The sequence below is a fragment of the Typha angustifolia genome, chromosome 13 (genome assembly GCF_048772165.1).
Source record: "Typha angustifolia cultivar Huaian chromosome 13, ASM4877216v1, whole genome shotgun sequence".
Lineage (NCBI taxonomy): Eukaryota > Viridiplantae > Streptophyta > Magnoliopsida > Poales > Typhaceae > Typha > Typha angustifolia.
In genome coordinates, this window is record NC_133251.1 from 2,798,143 (window position 1) to 2,822,386 (window position 24,244).

Consider the following 24,244-nt stretch of genomic DNA (forward strand, 5'->3'; position numbering starts at 1 on the left):
TTATAATCTAGGTGATACATTAAAAAACAAAGACTAGGTTATTTGGTATCGAATCAGATAAAGATCTTTGGGTTAGATACAGCAGGTAGCAGTCATTTTTTTAGAAGACATTTATCACCGCTCAAGAAACAGAATACAACTTTGCTCAATCATACAAACCGCTAAATTCAATTCAATTTTGTACACAGTATAGAAACGTCCAAGAACATAAACAATAAAAGTGATACTCTCCACTGAAGTAGAAAGATTTTTTAAGATTGTGAAAGATAAATAAAAGAAGACGATTCTTCCTAGCATCAAATATAATTTGTTCTTCTGGGCACTGAGAGACAGGTGTTCATGCAATCCAGAAGAGTTTAATAGACCATGGTGAGCATATCCTTCCTGCCTTTAGAGTTGCATATAATCGGAACATCAGGTATCATCGACTTGAGAGTGGAAGACAAAGCTTGGGAAGGTAGTAGTTATATCCCTGTTGAAATAGAAGAAGAGATGAGTATAAGCGAGATGAAGCATCAGACATGTAAATGAGGAACAGCAGAACATAATAGTAATCATAATATGTTCTTGTACAAAAGATACTTTTCTCACAAACACATGATATCATCTGCTTAATTGATATTGCTATATGAAAAAATAAGGAATTTTAAGGTTGAGGATATTTAAATTTGAATATCCCAAAGGAAAATGCCTAAAAGTTGTTGGCAGTAACTTCATCAAAACATAAGGAAGTAATATCAAATTCAAAGATGAGCACGAAGCACTCAGTTTGACCAGTTATACTATTTTCAAGCAAGTCAATATTTTTCCAAGAGGAAACCACGTTATTTGCATTGGAAAGCCGTTTCTAGAAAAACTAATCTCAGAGAGCATAAAAGGGAAGTTAACATAACATGGAAAGAGCACCCTAAGAACCAACTAGCTGTTTAAGCCCATAATAGTCCACTATAACTCAACTATTCCTCATTTGCCTTTTGCTCCCAAGGTGGCTATGGTGAGCCTAAACATCAAATATGCAGCAAAGGCGTATAACGTTAAGGAATGCCAGAAAGCATTCAATAATGTCAGAATAATGGACATAATTCATGCAGATGCTTCCAGCATGACATAATAAGTTCTATAGGAAAAGGAGAAAAGTAACATGAACCAAGCAGCAAAAGAAAGAGGCTAAGACCAATTGGAGCCACAAAGACTCAAAGATGACAGACAATTCTGTCCAACTTTATAAACTAGACTAGGTGTTTTTTGCTGTGCACTGTGCACTAAGGATCGAAGTTTTGGTGCCTCTAGATATTTGTGATCTTCAATGTGTGGCTCTGAGCAGGGAAATGCATGTATCTTGAACTCATTTCTCAAATGCCAAGTAGCACTATCAACTTAAGAATCAAAGGGTTGATCAATGAAAAAGTTAAGAATTCTTTTTGTATCAACAGTGCATCGGTCATACATATGAGGAACAAGAAAAAAAATCATAAACAAAACCGGAAAATTTCATAATTAAAAGATACACATGATTATTGAGTCACAAAACGACAGGAAAAATGGCAGTTGCATCCAAAAGTTCCATGTGGATGAATCAGTAATTCTTACTTGAGGTATTGTAGAGTCATATTCTTCAGCAAAGAGGGATGCCTCAGAACAAGATTGCGCCACTCTTCCTTGTCAATTTTCCCGTCATGCTTTGTGTCCGCTTCCTCAAACGTCTTGCAACAAAACATATATTTATCGGTCAACAATTACTGATGTGCATGATGCAATTTGTGAATATTTGACTGATAAATGTTTATCAGTCAACAACTAATCCCAGCCAAATACTCTGAATGAGGCAGAGACGCATAGCACAAAAATAAAGAATGCACCTTATCAATGATACTCTCTATGACTTCATCCGAAAGATTCATGCCCGATTCAGCAAGTGTAGCCACTACCATCTGCTTAACCTGAGAACAACGGATTATGTCATCTACAGGACTCCATCGAAACTCTGAAATATCGAGTGTATACAATGAATATTCAGCGAGCCTGTTTCTCAATCAATTACAGCCACACAGCTTGATGAAAACAATCGATATAGTGTTCAGTATATGATCCCTTAGTTGGCTATCTGAATAACTAATTGACAGAAAATGAACATAATAGGAATTCTTTCTCCCTGCTAAGAACCTTTCGACAAATAACACAAGGTAATGGAAATATGAAATAATCAGCACTCATGAGAAATACAAGCCTTCATCCTCAGACATTTGGCACTAATTTTGTCACCTTTGACCTTCCAAAGTCAAAGTAAATCCAAAGAGCACAAAAACTGAACTTTAGGTGCCACAAAATCTCTACTGCTGATGTTAAAATATACATATAGTCATATAGCACTTAAATCCACCACGGCTCGATCATGCAGATAAATTTTAAAGAAAAGCAATTGCATGGAATTGGGTGATTACAATCTTGACACAAAAGTTGGTTTAGGAGTCCACAACAAGGATACTATTGGAAATGAAAAGGATGCATTGATAAAGTTACCAGGTTAATGTGAGAAACATGGAATAAGTTTTTACAGGATGCATCAATCTAGAAAATCTGGACTAAACTTGGATGGTATAGAGGAAAGTCAATGATCCAACAAATTGATGATGCAGACAGAAGATATTATTCTAGAAGCCTCATTAACGTCATAAACAGGATATGCAATAAGAATTTGCCGACCACCATTTACATGCTTGAAATAAGAAATACCTCTTGTCTTTCAATGAACCCTTGTTGCTTGAGATCATATAGTTGGAAAGAAACTGCAAATATTGTTGTGTAAGTTTTCTTATCCCCTTCATACTTTTAAGTCGACAACATCAAACAATACAGCAAAATAAAGGACGATGACTATGGAAGAAAAAGTATGTTACCTAAGCAATTTTTGATAGATATGTCGGCTGTATGATTTCAAGTAATAGCATCTTAAAGATATAAAGAAAGTATATGTAAATTGTAAAGCAATGATCTCCAAAATTATTGAATGAACATAATCATCTAGATTAATGTTTTGATTTCATATAATATCTCATGAATATAGCAGTATGATTTTCCACCTAAAGTGCTAGAACTATATTTTGAATTTAAAAAATATGACCTGGTTTATCACGATACATTGGACAGTAAGGTGCAATACAATTCCTTTTTGAGCATTTAATCGGAGATTTCTTCCTATCAAGATCCAATTTTTACACATTTCTCAAAGTTTCAGGAGTATCATTTGCAGAATATATATGGTGAAATCTTTTCACAAAATCTTACAAATATTACAGACAAGAAGCAAGACAGAGCAAAATGGTTCTTTACCAATCTCTCTTAATGTTGAACTGATGAGTCGTTAGTGCCAATATTACATGAGCTAAAGTTCCATTCTAATGTGAAAGGATAGGATTTCATACAATGACTATATTTTTACCTAATGCCATACAAATAACGATATTCTGGAAAGCGAACAGAATGAAAGGAAACTTTTGATATTCTATATAGAAATTCTAGAAGCAGACCAAACAGATTTTAAATCCTGAATAATGCCAAAAATAAAATTGGATCTTCCATCCACAGTCCTTAAATAAATTCAAATTCACTACTTATGTTTGCTTCTCACATACTCCGTAATAGCAACTTATGCACATCAAAGAAAAAAATTAAATCAATCGTAAGCATGCTTTCCAGGACATGGTATACATGACATAAGCTCAAAAGTCAAAATTGCACATGCATATTAAAATTGGTAATCAAACACTTAGTCTGACTGTGTCTTGCTCAGATAACTCGACAAGGAGATTATACTACTTACACTCGATTTTATCATCAATTGGAGCATTAGGGTGGAATACTGAAAGAGCACGTGCAAACTCTTCAAATCCTAGGATTCCATTATGTTTTGTATCAAACAAGTCAAATACCTGCAATCATTTAAATTGAAAAACTTGTAAAAATTTATTTTATGGACACAGAGAACACAAAAATCAGCTCTCTGCTTATTCCACTACTTTTCCTTTTTGTATAAAGAGTCTTAATGTCCAAAACAGAATTGAAGCATAACAAAAAAAATTCTCCTTTCTGTCTTGGTGCTCTATAACTAAGATCAGGGATACTCATCAATGTCTATATGCAGTCTATCACCACCCAGGTGAAGCCAAACCAGTTGATGATTTCATATTTACGTGGTGCCAGAATGTTAAAAAGTGTTTAGCAATCCTAGTTTGACATGCCTAAATGGGAAATGAACACAGCTCGCTAACCTCTTCAGTGAATCATACATACTGGAGAAATAAATACCACTATAAGTTCATAGGATGTATCTCAAAGAAAATGAATTTGATGGTGTTGAAAATAACACACAGGAGGAGCCTTACAATATATTTAGCAGAAAACTCACCTGTCCTATCCACATAAAAGATTTTCAATAGTGATCAACATAAGAGTAGCAACACTTAAAATGGTAACACTTATATAGGAACCATCTATAACAACCACAAGAAACATTATAATAGCAACAACAACAATGTTCTCATGCTAGGTCAAGCCAAAGCACAATCATAACTGGAAAGATCTGCCATTAATCACCATGCAACCAAAATATTTTTGAAGCAAATGCAAACATGACTATAACTGTATTACCATGGCCCAAAATGTGACACCATATATAACTGCTAAAATGTACAGTACCCTGTCCTAGAATAGGCTTAATTACAATGCAACCCAACACCACTGAGGCGCATGGAGAAAGCCCCAAGCTCACATCAAGTACATCTCTGATCTGTTCTCACTTCTCATCACTCAATTGACCTTCATCTGATGATACTATACCAGACAAAAATGACAAAAGAAAAGTAGGGCAGAAAATTCCACGAAAGATGACGGGATACCAGCATGTTTTGGTGACATGGACAAGAAAAGAAAGCTAAAGTGTCATCTGTTTGCAGATCAGATTAGCAGATTCCTGATTATCTTTGAAAACAAAAACACTGACGGATTCTAAAATTTACTCATGTGACCACTAGGAATAATCAGATTTACAGGCCACAAAACACCAGAATGCATGTTTTTTGCATTTCTTTTGTACTCCATTTAATGAATCATAGTATTAACAGATCCGCAATGCAATCAAAGATTATTAGATCAGCAAAATACACCAGATCTGTAAAAAATAACCTATACTGAAACTATTAAGTATTAAGTACCAAAGCAGAAAGTCGAAAACAAGTAAAAGAATTAGTTCAACTTGTCCCAAGTCCTCGCAAAGTATGGAAAATATAATGAGTGGCTGCATGAGAAAATCGCACTCTATCAAGAATAAACTTAAGCACTAGAAAACTCCTGATATTCTTAGACCAATATGTTTCACATGGTCATACCCGATCAGCAAATAAACTCTCTTTTTTATTGGTCTTAAAGAGGGCAAGTTGGAATTCCTCCTGCAGCAAGAAGGTAAAAAAGGGATCAAGATAAGATAGAAAAGAATAATGAATCAAATGGAACATTCCAAACTAAGATGCATATCAATTATGAAAGGAACAGCAGCAAAAGTGCAAACTTCTAAATGTGAGAAATAATCAATACAATGTCCAAAACAGATTTAAAAATGACAAAGCAACCATGATGCAGAAGCTCTAAGTTATAAAAAAAGAAAATAATAGAGAATGTTCCAAACATGGAAATAGCATAAAAGTTCATGAAAAAGAATCAAATGCAGGGTATCAATTAATCAGATCAACCTAATCGTAACCATACAAATACTTCAATGTAACAATTTAAATGAAGTTCTGAGTCTTCTGACCTTGTTAATCAGTCCATCATCTATCACAGCACTGCTGATCTTCTTAAAAAGCTCATATAGAGCTTCAATTTCACTTACGCTAACTGCACATAAACCAAATAGAGTTTCAGATTAAGCAGGGGTCCAATTCATTTCCTACAGCAGCAATGTGATGTGTGAACTAAGAAGATGGTAGTAAGAAGAGTGCTGCTATCTGCATTTAAGGATGGATATATTAAATGCCAAAAGATTTCATGAAACGCACAAACTGTTTCCCTTGCCAAAAGTTCAGGATCTTTGAGGCCCTTTGGCTGTAGGTCAAGATCACAGCACCTCAAAATGACAGCAAGTAGTTGCTTGATTCCCTCTAGGCACTGCAACATGATATTGTCCACTCATTAACACACTCCATACCTGCAACCAGGAAAATTTGAAATATTTCATGCAATTCCAAGAAAGCTCATCATTAAATTTTCAGCTGGAAAATAACTTTCTTTGAGATAATCTCTATTACATTTCTATTCACCTAAAGCCAATGACAAGATATTTCTGAACAGAAACTAGCCTAATTTCCAAGGGAAAGTACATGCCTACATGGTTCGCATTGCAATGGGCAAGCAGTATAGACTTGAAAAAAATTTCAACACAGTCTAAGATTGAATCATTCACATGCATATAGGATTTATAATGGAACAGTTAGGAAGGAAAACTCATCAATCGTTCATGTTGTCAAGCGAAAGAAAAGGTCAATGCTGCAGGGGATAATTCCACAGAAAAGTGCTGGCCAATAGTTCAATAACATGCATATACTAAGTGGAACAATAGATAACTCATATATCCTTTATGTAATCAAGCAAGGCAAAAAAAACCAATGTTGTTAGACATAATTTCATAGGAAAGTGTTACTCAAATCTGTATAGATGAGATGCATAACAACTGAAAAGAATTTCTTTCTAGTTGTCACAAAAAAAAAATTGATAGTTTGTTACAACTAAATGTATGTCACATGAATGCTATTGTACCCAAATCTGCAAATAGAATAAAAAAGGGCCAGAATCCCCTAAGTTTTCCAAATTTCAAGTAAGAGGGGCATGCTTAGTAAGATAGATAAAGTATTGGCATCTGAAAACATCAATTGCACCATTTATTACTCGGTAACCCAGAGATAATCATTCAATGACAAGAAAAGTAGAAAAAGAAAACATTTGCAAGTTAAAACTATTTGGCATGCACACATGCAAACTTAAAGTGAGAACCAAAATTATCAGGAGGAAAAAGAATAGAAAATATAGCTGACGAAATCTCTTATATATCCAAGTAAAATTTTAGCAAGATTTGAAGCAATTTATGACATTAAGGATTCTGTGCACAGTGACAGGTACTGAAGTTACGCAATTTTTCATCAACTGGGAAGCTGGGGCTGAAGGCAATGATAACACAATATTGATAGCAACACGACGCCCTCAGTCCCACCAGATAATGGCAAGACTGAATAAATGCAAAACTTACAAGGAGCATCAATTTGGGCCTTGCAGACAATTTAAATGCATGACAGCAGTAATTTCTCAAGATACGACTAGATCAGAAAAGAAGCACACGATCGGATTACCTAGGTAAATCCATGGTAAATCTACATGGGTATTCAAGAATCCTACGACCTACGCGTTCATTAAGTATTAATGATTGATCGTTGATCAAAAATCTTTCTCCTCTTCATAGAAATCCATATTTGACTGCGCTAAACCCCGAAGTCCTTCAAATCCAAATATAGTTCCTCTTCTTGTTACTTATTTAATAAAAAAAAAAAACCATCAAAACAAAACCTAGAATCGCACAAAGGGAGGAAATCGAAACTAAAATCCAAATCAGAGTCGAACTTTTCAAGAATCGAACGAAGACAGATCGGGAGAAAGATTGTTCCCGAAGACATCAGTTTGGATTCCAACACGCGCACATGAATAATCCCACCGATTAAAAAAGAAGGAAGGGTTTCAAAGATTCTAGTTAAGAGAATCTCTAGAGAAAGAGAGAGCGAGAGGAGCTTGCCTGAGGAAAAAGGGCGAAGCCCAATTTTGATACATGCCTACGAGTTTATTCGATCCTCAAATTCTTGGGAGATATACCCTGTATATATAATATATACGTGCTGGGAGAAAATAAAACTAAATCATAGATCAAATCTGGAAAGATTTTTATTTATATTTCTGAGCCGTGTCAAGCTCGAGCCTAATTAAAATTAATCTTGAATATATGCTTCCAGCCAAGCGTGATGTAAATTTGAATCAGATATACTCTTTACCAACATAAAAGGAGAAAAATTAATTATTGAATTAAGCTTGATTAGGGAATTAGATATAACCTTTAGATCTCAATTGAATTTCTAAATTAGGTCTATTTATATTTCTAGCCTCGTCTAGTTGTCTCTAGGCAAATTTTCAGTAGCAGAACTCTTAGAGTCAGCGTAGAGAGTAAAATTTGGGAAGAAAACTAATATACAGTGCTTAGACTTAGATAGAAGGCAGTGTTGATGGGGGGCTTGTAGGCTGCGGCGAGGCGGAGAGTTGTTAGATCTAATTATTTGTAAGCATCGACTACAACCCAATAGTGCAACCGATACTCTACAGCAACAACCCAACCCAAGACTATGATAGACTAAGCTGAAACCCTGATTCACCACTACGCTCACGGTCATGGCCTGAGCTCGAGCCAAGGAAAAATCCAAAGGCAAGCTCCAATTAAGTGTAAAGGCACATACAAGATATAATAAGAAGAAAAGTCCTAGAAAATATGTGAACACAAAATGACCTAAAATTAGCCTACTGCTTCGTAGTGATTTGTGGTAGCGAGGGACGATTGAGCATACGAAAGAATCAACTAAGAGTGATGCTTATTGAGGTCAACGAACAACAGGTAAACAATGCCAAGAAGGAAGCAGTGACAGACAATCGAGGGAGATGGATGGTGGCTACGGTAGGAAACACAACAAAGTGATGGAAAATAACAAGGATGGAGGAGGGTGAGAGAGCCATATTAAAAAAAAAATAGTCAGCGTGAAAAGAAAGAAAGAAGAGAGGCTTAGATGACAGAAAAAGATAAAGATAAAATAGAGATGAGAAAATATAAAAGAGAAAACCTCTCCTCTCCAGTAGCTACTCAGGCTAGGACAGGGGAGGGGACTCATGGGAGGGGGATCTTGTCAATTTTTAGGGGGATGAATGGATCAAGGCCCTCCGAAGGTAGGTTAAAATGTTAAGCCAAACCTTAGAAGACCTAGGACTGAGGTAAACAGAATAATATGCTACCTTTCATTGAATATAGGGTTTTTAACTATTTTAAGCATTATGCTAATTCTTTAAGTGTCTAATTCACTTCACAATTTAAAATACAAAACTAGATGCGATTAATCACTTTAGCAAAATCGCTAATTAAAATCCTCTTATATTGAGAAGTCGCCGTCAACTCATCGTGATAAGCGGTTTGCATACACATAATTTCATATTTAAATTTTAAAGTGTACTAAATGCGTAAAAAAGTTTCGATTAGTTTGGTCATAAACTCTCAAACATGTTTTAAAATAAAAATAAAAAAAACCTATTTTTTGTGTTAAAAAGGATATTTTATAAATTACACCTATATTTAATCTATTTTGTGATTTACATATCATCTTTAATGATTTTGTAACACGATCTTTTCTTTTTCTCTCTAATTCTCATTTAATATCTTGATATTATTTTGACTAACTGATATCGACTTACTAAATATCTCAACGACTATTTTTCTCCTCTCTGCCCCTCCTCTAAAGAAGGCTTATATAATTTATACATTTATTAATTATTTTATATATTATAACGGAATATTTTTTTGCTAGCATCGTTTAAATTAACATAGAGTATTAAATAAAAATTATAAAAAATAAATTAAAGTTTTAGTTATAAAAAATTTAAAGACGGATGTAAATCTTATAATAGATAAAATAGAGGGTATGATTTGTAATTTTGGTATTTAAGGTTTTGCGTTAAATTTTGCGGCGGTCTATTTACAATTTCCGTCCTCTCACCGCTCTATTGCTGCCAAGTGAGCTGTGAGCGATGAAGCTGGCTTCCAAGGTGATCGTCCTCGTCCGCGACGCCGACGGATTCGGATCCGCCATTGCCGACGCCCTCCGCCCGCTCCTAGATTCGCATCTAACGAGGTCGGCAGGAACCCTAGCCGCCCTTTTCCACTACTACTTCTTCTATTTTTAATTCCGCACGGCTTTTACTACTAATTCGAATCCTGTAGAGAATCCTCCGCTTTCGATCTCGCCTTGGATAAGTACGGCATCAAAGACAGCAAGGCTTCGGGCGATCTGGTTCAGTTTCTTGATCCGCATGGCTCACCTCAGGCAAGTTAACCCTAATTCCTCCCCCTTTTATTTTATTTTTTTGCCTAATTTTCTTTTTCTCTAAGATTTAGTCGAACGGATAGATTTGTTAACTCGATTTGATCGGATAAAATGCAATTGCTTTCGTAAAAATGACTGAAGTGCAAGTGTATTGGAAGCTGGAAGCTTTTTTCTGTTATTAATTTGATTTATGTGACAAAAATTCCAATTGAGCAATTAAGTTACTTTTATGTTGTTGTAATTGACTCATGTTGGTCATGATTCTGATCATTTATAACCTTCTAATTCTGCTAACATTTTTGACCACTTACAATGTGAGTATTGTCAGATACAAAGCAGATTTTGTGCTCATTTCTCACCCTTTTTTTACTTTGGAAAGTGGGAAATATTATCAATTCCTTTTGCAAAAAATATGCAAGATAATGGGTTTTTTTTTTTTTTTTTGTTGGCAAAGGTAGAGTTTAGGTGAAAATCTAATATTGATGATTATTCTTAAAGTTTGTTAGTAAAGTTATGGGATATTGAGGGTTGATAATGATGAAATGAAACTACTAGCAAGTTAGCAGCCGAAGAAAGAAGTATGCAAGCATTTTTAAACAAACTATGCAACTTCCATGCACAGATGCATTATTAAGTTTTTGTGACAATCTTGTGTAATTGTCTTTAGTTTGGGGTCCACTTATAAAACTACACTTAGACCATACATAACTGATAGCTTCAAGCTACATGTATCCTTATATAAAATGCAATTTCTATAGTAACAAGAAATTATTATCTTGAATCAGTTATTACTAGTTTTGACTGGTACATTACCTATTTCAGAGTCTGGACATGTATGTATTAACCACTCCTTACAATTCGGACACCAACAAGTGCTCTTTTTGCCTCCTCTTAGGAGCAATAATATCTAACTGTATTTTCTTTTAGCTGCAGGTTTCAGTTCTGCTTCTCCCAAACTATGAGCCCCCTGTTGCTGCATGTGTGATGAATGAAGTTTTAGCGTTAATTACTTTGAATGATTTTTCTGATCCACCAATTCTAATACTTCCATTCATCGCAAGATCACTAAAAGCCAATCATGCAGTGCTGCATCGATCAGGACAGATAGTTACACTTTATGGTGCTCCAATAGGGGCAACATCTGACTTTTCTCAGAGCTTGCTTGATGGAATCACTGCGCCTCCTCCATCATTACAAATTAAAAGTGAGCCATTGGCCTGTTTGCTGCAAATGGTGCGCGTGTTAAATATCTCAACAGTTCTTCTTATAGCTTCAAACGGTCAGAATCAAAGATCTATGGAGATTGAGGTATGAGTAAAGTTTCCCCAGACTATATAGAAGTTGAACTGTAGTTTGTATTGCTGACAGGTCCATAGCAGGATATATCATAACATCTCCAAATTACCAAATAGAGTAACCAAAATGACAGTGACCTCACTAACAGCTACTGTCTTTGAGTTGAGAACATGATAAAAATTTTACTCGGTTATTTCTGATTCTTACTTGACAACTAAATATCCATCTCTTTTATATGCATTTTAGATCAAATTGAGCTTAGTAGGCTAAACAATTTCGTAGCTTGATTGCCGAGAGTCCATACATTATTTAATTCACTCTTTGTGGTCTCATTTTGTTGATTTCCCTATGTGCTGCTATAGTGGGTTATAGCATTGATTCTCTGCAAAAAAATTTTGTTGCACTCCCTTGAGTAGGCACTATATTGTTTTCATTTGCAGGCACTAGAGGAAATGGGACAATTATTGGCCAGCCACATTAATTTGGGCTTCTCCAAAGAAAGCATTAAAGAGAAACAAACAGACAACACACGAAGTGTTCAAGAGCCATGGCGCGAACTGTACGGGTGAGATTTATACAGTGAGATATCAGCCAATTTTAAGGATTTCTGGCTGTGACATGTGACATTGATTTTGTTCGTTCTATATAATGGCAAAAGATCTCAAATGATTTGATGTTAAAGCTTAACTACTTCTAGTTATCGATAGTTGATCGCTGTACCAGTGCCATTTCCTGAAAATTGCTGTCTTATGTTCTGTTACGAGGGGAAAATATTATAATGCTGATGTTGGTATACTGTATCTGAGAGCAGTATATTCTAGGCTGCTTGGAACTTTCTGAATTCTCCTGAAAGTGACGTGATTTTTATTCACAACAGGCATTTTATGTTTGCCTACTGTTACACAGAAGATGGTATCGTTTGTTTCTCTAGGAAAGTACAAGAAAGGTTAACCGGCAGTTTATGTTTCTCCAAGTAAAAGAGTTTCTGGCTACGATCATAATACCATGGCTTTCTTTTTGTCTTCTCTTCTTAACAATTTGGTGTCGTATTGTGATGGTACCACTGGACTGGTTGTACTGGTAAGTAAATTCAAGTGGGTCTTTTTTTTTTAAAAAAAAAAAAAGAAAAATTTTAGATTTACTGAAGAAAATGGCCTTTAGATGGTGAACTCAACAGAGTTCTCTCTAATATTTTCCTGTTAACTTAATATTTAGTAGGAAAGTAATGCTTTGGGTCATTTTATATTGTCCTTATAAATGTGATGTTTCCTGTGGCAAATGTTTGATTTAAAAAAAGAAGAAGAGAGTTATAATAGATTTAAAAAAAATAATAAATCTATTAAATATTGATTGACTATTTAGTTCAAATAAATCTAACTTCTAAACTTTTTTATCCTATCTTTCTCTGCGTTGACTTCTAGGTCTCATTTAAACGTAGATTAGAGTTATCGTTAGATCTCCAATTAATATTATCTAAAGTTAGATAAATAATTTTAATGTACTATCTAATAAAATCTAAAATTCTTTCCGACTATAGAAATTTTGGGCTATTTGTTAATGAGGTCTAATTGGTTTTAGTTATTTAAAAGTCAACTGTCGGAAAAAATATTTATATACTTTTATAGTATAAAAGGATAAATGATATTAAGTGGAGCAAAAACGTCATTAAGCCTAGAAAATATTATGCATGACATGGTAAGTAGAAGCAGGACCCAGAACACCCAAATAGTCCGGCCATGGACGAAGCGGAGGAGATCCTCCTCAATTCCCTGCGCAGCTCCGGCGTCTCTCTACCCACCTCCATCTCTTCCCTCCGAGACCTCTCTCCCGATTCCCTCTTCTCCATCTGCGCCCAATTCCTCCACCTCATCGATCCCTCTTCCTCCTTCCCGCCGCCCTCACTCCCGGAGACCACAGCCGAGCGCTTCGAGATCTGTGAGCGCATCGCCTCCGCCGTTTGGTCCCTCGGCTACGGTGCCGACCTCAGCTTTCACCAGGTGACTTTTCCTTTTCCCCCTCTCTTCTCGATTCGAAAGTTGTCTCCCTTCTGTCGGCAGACCCCATTGTAGTCCGATCAAATCGCAGTACTCATGCCGTAGTATCTTCGTATCGAGGATGATCATGACGTTCCCTTTTGTCGGCAGACCGTTGGATTCCAATGGCGCTTCGAGATTCATGGCGTCAAAAATATTTAGATATCGTGAAATACTGCGCTTTTTTGTGGTTAAATTATGGTAAAATTATCCATTGGAAATGCACTTTTTCTCTCAGAAACTGCGTGATTGTTTCATAGATGATGAATTATCCCCCTTTCTTCTCTTCGCTATTCGCAAGTTCTCATTTTGGTTGCCAAATTGCTGGATTGGGCTCTAATCGGGATACCCATTTCGTGGAGTTTTGCACTGAAGTCGACAATACTTCCTGTGTTCTTATTGTTTAGATGATGGTAAAATTATCTGTCTGTAAATGTATCTTTTCTTTCCTACAAAATGCATGGCTATTTCATAGTCAATTTCATGCGCCAATGCAGGAAGGATTGCAATATGATTATAAGGAAAGGGAACTGATATTAACAGAGCTGAAAAAAAAAAACACTAACGCAAGTCATTTCGAGTTGAATGGCACTTATATGCTTGCTTTATCTTTTTGCATGTTATGCTGCATATTATGTGCATTTGAATATCGTGGAACTTGTTATGAGACACATAGACACCAATTTATTCATTACCATGCAGAGATGACAACTTACTGACTGAAATTGTTTGTCTTTGATGAGACATCATATTGGAGGTTTTGAGCTATCCTCTTTAGTCTACTCCATCTTTTGAGCATATTGGTTCTTGTGCCCTCCCACAATTTGATTGTAGACGGAGAAGAGTGTATTTATTTGGTCTATTTTTCTATTATTTTCTTTACTCCTTTCCATTATTCTCCAGCCAATATCTGAGAAGCAGTGTTTGTATGTTGATTCTGGCAGTTCCTCTACCCGTCTAATGAAGACTCATATAAGGTGGTGAGATTCTTGGTGGAAAAGCTAGCTGAATCATCTGAAGTTAGAAGTGCCACAGATAGTAAAGCAACAGGCTATACGATTAATGAGAATAAAGTTACCGGTGTTAGGTATCATCAAACTGCACAAGAATCAAAAGATAAGGTGACTGGTGGAGATAAACAGAAAGATGCAAATAAAACAAGTTTTTTTGTGGTATCAAAGAGAGGATCTTCTGAGCCAGCTGAGACTACTGTTGAAAGTGTCGCCAATGATAAGCTGATAGATGATGGTGCTTGCCCATGGCAATCTGGAGATTCAGCTGAGGATGCACCTCTAAGGTCTGGGCACACAGAATTCGGTGAGATACAGGGTCAATGCAGCAAGGAAGTTGTTAAAGATGTCTCAGAAGAACCTGTGGAGTACTGTGATGGAGAAAATATTGCAACTAAAGGCAGTAATGATGTTACTGGACTTGAGGAACAATTGGCTTCTCTGCAATTATACCTATCAAAGGTAAAACATTCTAAAGAAGTGACATCCATGCTATTAGATAGTTTAGACAGTTTATGGACAAAGTTGCTTTTTCTATGCAATAGCTTCATTTGTGTGATTATATTGCAGCTGTGATATTTTCAATGTCGAAAGATAACTATTAAATGTAAAACATTCTAAAGAAGTGACATCCATGCTATTAAATAGTTTAGACAGTTTATGATATTTGCAATGTCAAAAGATAACTATCATTTTTAGGCGCCGCCTACCATCTGTCAAAGGTGATTTTATCAGAGATTACTGTGATTTGCAAGAGCTAGAAAATGATTATTCATAACTGAGCCAGCTTCTTATTTCTTCTTTTCTGTTTTCTACTCATGTGGAGTTTTCTTTTATACAAGTGTCCATTGTTAAGTTTCGTCTGCATCATATTATTGTCAAATACTTTTTTGTTTACTTGAAAGGTTTAGGATGTGTGTGCATTCCTTGAAGAATCTCAGTGGCGTCTTTGCATTCATGGGATGTTTACCTAATGAATATAAATATCTACATTGCTGATTGTTTCCTTATAATTTTTTTTCCTTTTAACAGTTAATGTCTGAAGCTGATACCTTGAAATCTCAAGAAAAATGTTTGGTGGAATCAAAGAACGAGAAATCCTTGGAAGCTCAAAATTTAGAAGGTGAGTATAATATTCTGAATGCTGCTGTAGATATGGCATTTGATGATCAACACTCTCTTGATTTTCATATCAGAGAGCTCAATGAGAAAGTTGAAGACAGAAAACAAACTCTTATGGAGTTGAAATCGCAGAGGTAGGACATTAAGGAATTTATTTTTATCTATTTTCCTCATTCTTTTCACTATGGTTATTAAGGACAACTGAATGTAGGGAGTTGTTTCACCTAGATAAAGATATATTAATAAAATTTCACTCTAGCCACTAGCATGCTACTTTGCAAATTCTCTTCTCGACCTCTCATTTCTAATTGCTGTAGGGATTACATACTGTTTTATGAAGATCTGCTGCAAAATTCTGCAAATGTTTCTTTGGTTATAGTATTCTTTGCTGGACTTACTGGATGCCGGCACTTTTCAGAAGTATTATATTTGTATTTTCACTATTTTGTGTTATTATGAGATTAAGTTCAAGATATTATCTACTGAAGGAATGCTCTTAAGCAAGCAATGGAAGAGAGGAAAATGAGTATTGAGCAATCACCAGATTCTCAAGGACCTGACTTTCAAGAAGGATCCGTTAACTTGAAAAAAATTGAGCAAGAAATAGAGGCCACTTTATCTGAGTTTCGCAAAAGGTAACATCTCTTAATTTGGATACTATACGTAGATTATTTAAATTCATTATATTGCTTCCTTTTTCCCAAGCTGGGCCATTTTTATAGTACTCTTCTGAGCAGAACATGAAAATGCTTTTCCATATGACCAGTATAGACACCCATTGTATGATGATCCAAGTTCCAGAGCAAATCTTGATACAGTCATAATCTGCATTGCCATTATGCACCGTCTTGACAACCAATTGAAACTGTATTCCCTTCGTATAATTTTGACATGCAAAATAAAGAAAGCCTGGATAGAGTGATCCATCAAAAGAGGATTATTGTGGTGTTCATACCTTACCTTGCAATCAGTAGAATCCATTAGTGACAGACTGACAGTTGAAGGATCTTTCTTGAGTCTCAATTAGTGACAGAAGATTATTGCGGTGTTCATACCTCTGAACTGTCACTAATTGAGATAGTTTGATGGGAGATTGATTTTATCTTTTATGTTTTGATATAGCTTATGCTTTTATTTGATCATTTTAAATGTCTTTTTTTCCAATAACTAGTGATTCTTCATTGTTGTTGTTTCTCGTTGATTGGTAGAGAGGTTGAATATTCTGAACTCTTGGTGGAGCTTGAAAATTTGCCTAAAATCTCTCCTAGAAAATCTTATGTTCAGCGTATAACTGAGATTACAAAGAATATCTGGAAACAAGATGCGGACATTGAGAGGATAGTCCGAGACACTAGAGAGCTTCAGATCGAGAGTAACTCCATAAGGGAACGGCTTCACAGGACTTATGCTGTTGTTGAAGAAACTGTTTTCAGGTATGAAGTAATAGGAATTGTAAGATTTTTTTTGTGATGCTCTTACTTTTACTAAAATATGAATCCATTTTGTCATTTGACGCTGAGTAAATTAAGGCAATAAGGAGCTTACTGCAACCATTGGGTGCCTTATTATTTTGTCTCCAGATATATAGTTATTGTTAATATGCTGATTTGCCTTACTTGAAAGTTATACTCATGATAAAAGACTTCTTTCTATCCACGGGGGACTTGCTTCATGAGTTGCATGGTGGTATATCCAAGCAAACATCCAATGCTAGTTGCAGCTGTTACCAATGAACTCTTTACTGCTTCACAAGGCTGAATTGGTTTTAACTTCATATTATAACTACCAAAGTTCCTTGGTAAAATTGTTAATATTTGTGATGCTAGTGATAGGACGGTGTGTGTGTGTACCTGTGTGCACGAATCTATAACTTTGATGCTCATATATACCGGAAGAATAATTCCAGTCTATTATTGCTTTATATGCAGGGATGCCAAAACTGACCCAGTGAGGCGGCAGATATATAGGCTTCTAACCAGTATTCATGATGGCTTTGAACAGATCTCAGAAAACATTCTGGCCACAGACAGGGCTCGAAGGGAAGCAGCTGAGTTTGAGACTAAACTAGCGGCCATTTCTTCTCGTAGCTTTGACATTGAGAAACTCCAAACAGACTTAGATTCTATTAGGAGAGAAAATGAAGCCTTGGAGCAGCATCTTAATGTGACAGAATCCTAAACCCTCCCTGTGCAATTTTATTTTATTTTTCCAAGTCATGCTTTGGGAAAAAGATGTGGAAACTCCTTTGGTCTCTTTTCACTTCCACTCTGCTGTGCTTTATTAGCAGGGAAGCTACTCATGGTTTTTTACAACTATACCCAATACAGCACCATTCATTGCAGACAGTGAGATCATCGGCGCTGGACCTGGCGTGCGCTATTCTTGTTCAGAGTCTCAAACAGCATCGTATGGATTATCTTGAGTGATTAAAATCTTGCATTAATTTTTTTTCCGACAAAACTAATGTATCTGATGGCGATTAGTTTCTTCTCCGCGTGTAAGCTGATGTATATTGGAGTCCGGATAGTGTTATTCCAGCGTTATTCTCTATAAATTATGATTCTTGGTTGCATAAAAGTCCTGCCAGTGGACTCGTTGTTATCTAACTTTGTTTGCATAGGCTGGATATTTGCATTCATTTTTATGCAATATGCGACGCTTCTTTCGTTTTCTTTCTTATCTTTCGATTTGCCTTTGTGTGCAAGTTTTGAATAAAATAGACAGGCAACAAAGCTGAAAGCAATTAAACTTGATTCTTTTAATACCCTCATTGGTTATTTATTCACAAGTTCTCTATCATGGTTACGATATAAGCACTAGAATGGTTGGATAATATTCATATTTTAACTACACTTACGCTGATGGCTGCTTGACTAATTATCTCTATGTCGAAGTCACCAAATACAAATCTCTCATGTCTGAAGGTGACAAAATAGTCATGCCTCGAAAATTTCCAATCAAGAGGGGTTAAATTCATAATATTTGTGAAAGATATAAAGTAGTAATGCTGAGTCTTTTTAAAATGTACAAAATAATTATCTATAAAATATAGCTATACTTTTTAATTACTAAAAATCAGCAATATTTGGGAAAAGAAATAAAGTTAGTGGTTTTTTTTTTTAAAGTTTAGAAATCAAAATATTTCCAAACATGGAATTGATTGATCATCAATTGTTCATGAATTTATTTTCATGAAGTAACAATTATGCAGAAAAGCCCTTCGAAGTTGATTAATTAGTAATTTTTATTTCTTTATTAGTTGGTGCTTGAATTTTTATATTTCCTGTCGTCGTCTCCTTCCCTCTCTCTCTCTCTCTCTCTCCAAAATGGCTTAAATCCTAGCCGGAGGTTTTGACGGAGAGTGCTCTTTCCCATTAATGGCCTAAGAAGACCTGACGCAATGACGGTATAAGGTATAATGGGAGTGGTTGAATCTATGTTGGGGAAGATTGGGAGAAAGTTCATCAAGCGCAAGGACACCGATGCAGGAGAAACTGGTCGAATTCAATCTCTCTTTTTCACTCTCTAATTTATTTCTTCAGTAATTTTGAGATATGGGTATTCCCTGCTTTGATTAACAAACGTAGAAAAATGTTTCCTTTGCTACATATTTTGTGGATAACTTTTGATCTAAGCAATTGGGTTCGTAGGCTTTGTGATTGTTACTAAAGATCGGTCTTGTATATGGTTTCTTTTTCATCAAATTTTCGTTGGTTCACTTTGTTCTCTATGTTTGTTTTATTAATCTGTAGAAAGAAAGTCTTAGATTGGATTTTGGTTAGAGGAGGTTAGACAGTTCTTCCCGCTTTATTCAAAATATTTACTGGGCTAGACTATTAGATTAATAGATTCATTTAAATGGGTATCTGCTTCTTATGTTGGTTGCTCTGGTGCCATTATTGAAGAACAGGATGAGTATACTTTAGATTATTGCTTCTGCTTCATGTAAAACCTTAGCGGAATTATTTTCTTGTACATGATGGCGACAAATGAATTTTTTTCCGATATTCTAGTCTTTTTTCCCTTTCATTCTTTTCTATGCAGTGTTCATTAACTCTAGAATTATTTCTTGGTCCTTGCTGCCATCATTTTCCGATAATTAGTTTATTACAGAAATGTCTTCTAAAAGATGACACGTAAAGATAGGTTGATGCAGTCCATGATTTTGCCTCTTTCTCATCTTATATTGTTTTGAACTCCTTTAATCCGTGTACATTCTTTGTTAGATTTGTGTATACCACCCAACTACCCAAGTATTGATTTAGACTTAAAAAGCTTATAACTTCTGAAAGCTTTATATTTTAATCCTCTGGAAGCCCACTTTAGTCTCTTTCACTTCGTGCTTAGCATACAAACTACATACTACATATGTCACTAGGTCATTCAAGTACGTACAACAATATTGATTAGCTCCCATCATACAAGTTAAGGATCTCATGACCATTTACACCCTTTCACATTCAGTAGGTTCTTCTATAGATTCAGCTTTTAAGCAACTAAATTGTCATTCATGGGATGGTAGAAGAAGGAAGTAACGTTTACAGTGTAATAACCAAAACGGTTGCATCTTCTGTTCCTCTCTTACTCTCATTGCTTCCAGGTCAAACTCCGGAAGAACTCCGGAGGTCTTTGGACAGAGACTTCCATACTTCAGAAGACGCAAAACGACAGCAGCAAAGATTTTGTGGTCCAGTTGTGGCAATGACTTTTAATTTCACAGTTGCTGTTGGTATAATCATGGCAAACAAAGTGGTTGGATCTTCTTGTTCAATTGAACATGCAAATGGCACTTTGTTTGATGCCCTCAAATTTTTCTATGCTTTATTGACTTTAAGAATTCCATGAAATTATGTTATAGGTAATGGGAAAAGTGGGATTTACTTTCCCGGTTGCTCTCTCATTAATCCACTATGCGACTTCCTACTTTCTAATGGCCGTCTTCAGGGTGTTTTCACTCCTACCTGCCTCTCCTTCACGATCCATTCCACTTTCCTCTTTATTTGTCTTGGGTGCTGTCATAGCTCTATCTACAGCACTTGCTAATGTCAGCTTGAAATATAACAGGTGATAGAATCTATTTATTGGTGATATAATTGCACCGATCCCTTATTTTCTTTGTTCCAGTCTGCATGTTGCCTTGTTCTCTGTCCTCAAGAGAGTTTCTATCTCTTTCTTGGCTTGATATATTGTTGTCTGCAGTGTTGGATTCTATCAGATGGCCAAGATAGCCGTAACGCCGGCTGTTATCCTGGCTGAGGTCATGTTTTTCAAGAAGAAGATTTCATTGCAAAAGGTCAGCTATATTTTCAGACCTACTTTGATCCCTTTATACTTTATGCCCAAGTTCAATAAAGAAAAATCATCCTGGAATTACTTATCTGACATTAGGATTGCTGGATAAGAGACTCCTGCTGCTTCCTTACTTTGGAAAATTTAGTGCTGTGCCAGTAGTTCCACCTCAAAATTTATTAATAAATAAAACTTAAGATGTGTTTTTGTTGCAAATTTGCAATGCAGGTTATCTCTCTGGCTGTAGTATCAGTTGGCGTGGCCATTGCAACTGTCACTGATCTGGAGATTAACTTTTTTGGTGCTTGTGTAGCATTAGTATGGGTTGTGCCTAATGCTGTAAATAAAATTCTATGGTCAAACATGCAGCAGAGTGGCAATTGGACAGCTCTTGCGTAAGCTTTATAACTATATATTTTAAGCTAGTGAAAGTTTTTATACACCTTCTAATTATCTGATTGTCTGGATCAGGTTGATGTGGGAAACTACTCCGATTACCATGTTGTTTTTCATTACTTTGATGCCCTTGTTAGATCCGCCAGGCATTTTATCTTTCAGTTGGAGTTTCAACAACACAATTGCTATAATCATATCAGCTCTTTTTGGATTTCTCCTTCAGTGGTCGGGGGCTTTGGCACTTGGGTGAGATAGTAATTAGGTTTAGTCGATCTTCTTTACCCTCTCAAGAACATTCTTTTATAGTTTTATTTAAGAATCTAAGCACAGATCAATTTGTTTTCTACAGCTAGTTCATGAATGATGAAACTTCCACTAAACAATGCACTTAATTTGTATGAGTGCATGCAATTCGTAAAATCTCTGGGGATTGGTGGAAATCAATGACTAGCAACACATACACTTTTTCACGAGAAAATGAAACATGCATGCTGAAATGTCAGAAAATTTGATCTCCAGCATTTGTCTTGGAATAGGACACATGGTAGAAATGTTCTTGTCCTTATGTCCTCATTAATAATTGAATTGCCCATCTGGGATATAATACAGGAACAACTGCAAAACCTTATGTTCCTACTAATCATGGATGGGTATACACATCTCTTTTCATATATATATATTTACATTTCATCTTGGGAGAACGGATAAAATCTAATTCACAGAATAAAACAAGTTATGGAAATTGAAGCTTATAGCAGTGAGTCATTTTAATTTTTAAGCGTGTTTGTGACTGACAAATTAGTCATGAAGTTCATTACATTCCTCTCATCTTTGTTTGGTTTGAATGCTCTCTGTTGCTACCTTATTGCAACTGTAATTTGCTTACTGATCAAACTAAAAGATCAGAAAAGAGATATGTCCATGGAGCGATCAATAATGTTGCAATCTTCTGACATTCTTTCATAGTTCATGCAGTCTAAACTCACTTTCTCATTGCTTTCATACTTTATACAGTGCAACATCGGCCATCTCCAATGTTGTTCTTGGCCAGTTCAAAACATGTGCCATTATGCTTGGTGGTTATATATTTTTCGGTTCTGATCCTGGAGTTGTTAGTCTTTTTGGAGCTGCTGTTGCTCTTTGTGGCATGTCAGCCTACTCTTATATCTGTGTACAAGGGCGGAACGAATCAGCTACAGCTAGTAAGCAGTATCAGAGTTCCTTTCCTCCTGATCCAAAAGATATTACAGACAGTAGGAAGCATGACATGGAGAGCATACAGATTCTTTTTGATCAAAGAAATGCTTAACGTGAGTTTAGTGTGTATTTAACCACATTAACTTTCTTGTGCTATTTTTTTCTTTTTCTTTTATCTTGGCTGTTTTGACTTTTTTTATATATAATTGTCATAGCAATTCATAGGAATTGTTTCCTGACAATTTTGATGGCTTGCAATTAAGTTATTGGGTTCCTTGCTGTTTCATCCCTGTGGATATAATTTCAAAGATCATTATGTGCTTATCTTCATCAAATAATACACTATCAAAAGCCTAAGCAAGTCAATGGCCAACCTTCATTATGTGCAATTCTGGGTTGGCTTTAATGATTTAATGGATAGGAGCCAATAAAAGTTCGCAGTTCACAAGTTATTTGAATTGAATTATGCCTGTGATCTCAATGTCAAGACTAGAAAACCACATCGATTAGTTTGGATTCCATGTACTGTCGAGTAGTTACATTGGATCTACGGACTATATCTGATACATAAGAATCTAAATGAAAAAGGTGGTTAATATACTTTGAACGGATCCTTGGTGTCTTGTAAATTTGTACAAGTTGAACACACATTAAGTAGCATTGTGGATGCTCAGCTCCATCAACAGCTTCATACTTGCACTATTGAATTGAGACCCATGTTTTGATATACTAACCATTCATAAAATTAGGTGCAGAACATATCATTGGGCTGCAGAAAGATCTCATCTGTATTTCGTTCTGAAGTTCTTTGTATAGCTGAAAATTTTAACCTGTTGATCAATTGGCTAGATCTGTGAACAGGACCCATGAATCAAGCATGAAGATCAATATTATGGATGCCTACTATGATTGCATTGCAGATGGTAGATAGAGTAGTGGTGCCATGAGAGTTGACGCCTCATCAATAGTCATGAGCGAAGGTTTTCCTTCATCATCTCATCAGATGAGCTGCTCTCGCTCTCTCCATTGGATGCAGCAACCTTGGAACGGTCTGATTCGCCTCTGGAGCTCCAGGAAAGTACATCAGGGCATGATGTAGAACTTCTCTCCAGGGGTCTAAGATCTCCTCAGGACAGACAACAGCCTCCCATGGCCGCGCGAGAACCAGGAATTTCTCCATGAGTGCAGCTGCAGGACTGCCATGTAGCAGCACTCCACAAATCCGCCAGCATGAATAATTGTTAGCGGCGTGTGGAAGGCTGCCTTGGGGTAAGTTAGCTGCAGACAATGCTGGCTTCTGAAGGGCAAAGATCTTGATAAACATTGTAGCTGATAGTTATGACAGTTGTAGTAGCAGTTGGTAAACATTGCAACTGTAAGATGTTTTTAAATGTTCAGAAGCTGGCGGGCAATGCAATGGATTTGTGGAGTGCATCTAACTATTTGAATTTCTTTATTATGAATAGAGATAGTAAGTTTTTTTTGTAAGTATTGTGAAACTAAGGTGAGATGAAGGATTTAGATAAATTAACACTTTCATGTTGAACTACTAACCAACTTAATAAAAGAGTATCTAAATAGGAATATTCTGTTTAGAGACAGTAAGTTTAACTTTTAAAATACCTAAAATATATATAGATTTTTATTTTCTGAACTTGTCGGGTCTAAGTCGGATTCGGGTTTCCGGGTCCAAGTCATCCATTACCCGATATATAGGTGGACGGTCCCTTGC

At 35.9% G+C, this 24,244-nt stretch overlaps 4 protein-coding genes across 8 annotated transcripts; 3 read left to right on the forward strand and 1 right to left on the reverse strand.

The window, feature by feature from the left end:
- Positions 1-110: 110 nt before the first annotated feature.
- LOC140773356 (calcineurin B-like protein 3) lies at positions 111-7,974 on the reverse strand. Of its 2 annotated transcripts, none has more exons than XM_073115858.1 (9): positions 7,832-7,974; positions 6,051-6,199; positions 5,807-5,889; positions 5,385-5,444; positions 3,821-3,929; positions 2,734-2,786; positions 1,860-1,940; positions 1,591-1,703; positions 111-472 (listed from the first exon to the last, which is right to left on the reverse strand). In XM_073115858.1, exons 2-9 carry the CDS (start codon positions 6,166-6,168, stop codon positions 415-417), a joined length of 675 nt encoding a protein of 224 aa, XP_072971959.1. In that variant the 5' UTR covers positions 6,169-6,199; positions 7,832-7,974; the 3' UTR covers positions 111-414. The 2 variants fall into 2 exon arrangements, with proteins under 2 accessions (XP_072971959.1, XP_072971960.1); XM_073115859.1 differs by lacking the exon at positions 7,832-7,974 and adding an exon at positions 7,663-7,797.
- Positions 7,975-9,818: 1,844 nt separating this feature from the next.
- On the forward strand, positions 9,819-12,345 carry LOC140773885 (uncharacterized). The gene is made up of 4 exons (XM_073116663.1): positions 9,819-9,977; positions 10,067-10,169; positions 11,103-11,477; positions 11,906-12,345. The coding sequence occupies exons 1-4, from the start codon at positions 9,874-9,876 to the stop codon at positions 12,032-12,034; spliced, it is 711 nt and encodes a 236-aa protein (XP_072972764.1). The 5' UTR covers positions 9,819-9,873; the 3' UTR covers positions 12,035-12,345.
- A 781-nt stretch (positions 12,346-13,126) lies between these two features.
- On the forward strand, positions 13,127-18,257 carry LOC140774748 (uncharacterized). The gene is made up of 6 exons (XM_073117849.1): positions 13,127-13,462; positions 14,443-14,970; positions 15,541-15,764; positions 16,119-16,265; positions 16,839-17,063; positions 17,559-18,257. The coding sequence occupies exons 1-6, from the start codon at positions 13,202-13,204 to the stop codon at positions 17,806-17,808; spliced, it is 1,635 nt and encodes a 544-aa protein (XP_072973950.1). The 5' UTR covers positions 13,127-13,201; the 3' UTR covers positions 17,809-18,257.
- Positions 18,258-18,945: 688 nt separating this feature from the next.
- LOC140774589 (nucleotide-sugar uncharacterized transporter 2-like) lies at positions 18,946-24,161 on the forward strand. 4 transcript variants are annotated; one of them, XM_073117646.1, is made up of 8 exons: positions 18,946-19,127; positions 20,231-20,382; positions 20,489-20,694; positions 20,830-20,923; positions 21,148-21,314; positions 21,391-21,561; positions 22,330-22,625; positions 23,362-24,161. In XM_073117646.1, the coding sequence occupies exons 1-7, from the start codon at positions 19,049-19,051 to the stop codon at positions 22,622-22,624; spliced, it is 1,164 nt and encodes a 387-aa protein (XP_072973747.1). In that variant the 5' UTR covers positions 18,946-19,048; the 3' UTR covers position 22,625; positions 23,362-24,161. The 4 variants fall into 4 exon arrangements, with proteins under 4 accessions (XP_072973747.1, XP_072973746.1, XP_072973749.1 ...); XM_073117645.1 differs by having other exon boundaries at positions 23,374-24,161; XM_073117648.1 differs by having other exon boundaries at positions 23,433-24,161.
- The last annotated feature ends 83 nt before the right edge of the window (positions 24,162-24,244 follow it).

Excerpts from the sequence above, each read along its gene's own strand:
- LOC140773356 (XM_073115858.1), bottom strand. The coding sequence starts at position 6,168 with ATGTTGCAGTGCCTAGAGGGAATCAAGCAACTACTTGCTGTCATTTTG. Across the intron at positions 1,704-1,859 it reads TAGAGAGTATCATTGATAAG|ACGTTTGAGGAAGCGGACAC; the intron begins GTGCATTCTTTA and ends TTTTGTTGCAAG. Across the intron at positions 473-1,590 it reads ATGACTCTACAATACCTCAA|GGATATAACTACTACCTTCC; the intron begins GTAAGAATTACT and ends CTATTTCAACAG.
- LOC140773885 (XM_073116663.1), top strand. The coding sequence starts at position 9,874 with ATGAAGCTGGCTTCCAAGGTGATCGTCCTCGTCCGCGACGCCGACGGA. Across the intron at positions 10,170-11,102 it reads ATCCGCATGGCTCACCTCAG|GTTTCAGTTCTGCTTCTCCC; the intron begins GCAAGTTAACCC and ends TTTTAGCTGCAG. Across the intron at positions 11,478-11,905 it reads AAAGATCTATGGAGATTGAG|GCACTAGAGGAAATGGGACA; the intron begins GTATGAGTAAAG and ends TTTCATTTGCAG.
- LOC140774748 (XM_073117849.1), top strand. The coding sequence starts at position 13,202 with ATGGACGAAGCGGAGGAGATCCTCCTCAATTCCCTGCGCAGCTCCGGC. Across the intron at positions 14,971-15,540 it reads TGCAATTATACCTATCAAAG|TTAATGTCTGAAGCTGATAC; the intron begins GTAAAACATTCT and ends TCCTTTTAACAG. Across the intron at positions 16,266-16,838 it reads TTATCTGAGTTTCGCAAAAG|AGAGGTTGAATATTCTGAAC; the intron begins GTAACATCTCTT and ends GTTGATTGGTAG.
- LOC140774589 (XM_073117646.1), top strand. The coding sequence starts at position 19,049 with ATGGGAGTGGTTGAATCTATGTTGGGGAAGATTGGGAGAAAGTTCATC. Across the intron at positions 20,924-21,147 it reads AGAAGATTTCATTGCAAAAG|GTTATCTCTCTGGCTGTAGT; the intron begins GTCAGCTATATT and ends TTTGCAATGCAG. Across the intron at positions 21,315-21,390 it reads GGCAATTGGACAGCTCTTGC|GTTGATGTGGGAAACTACTC; the intron begins GTAAGCTTTATA and ends TGTCTGGATCAG.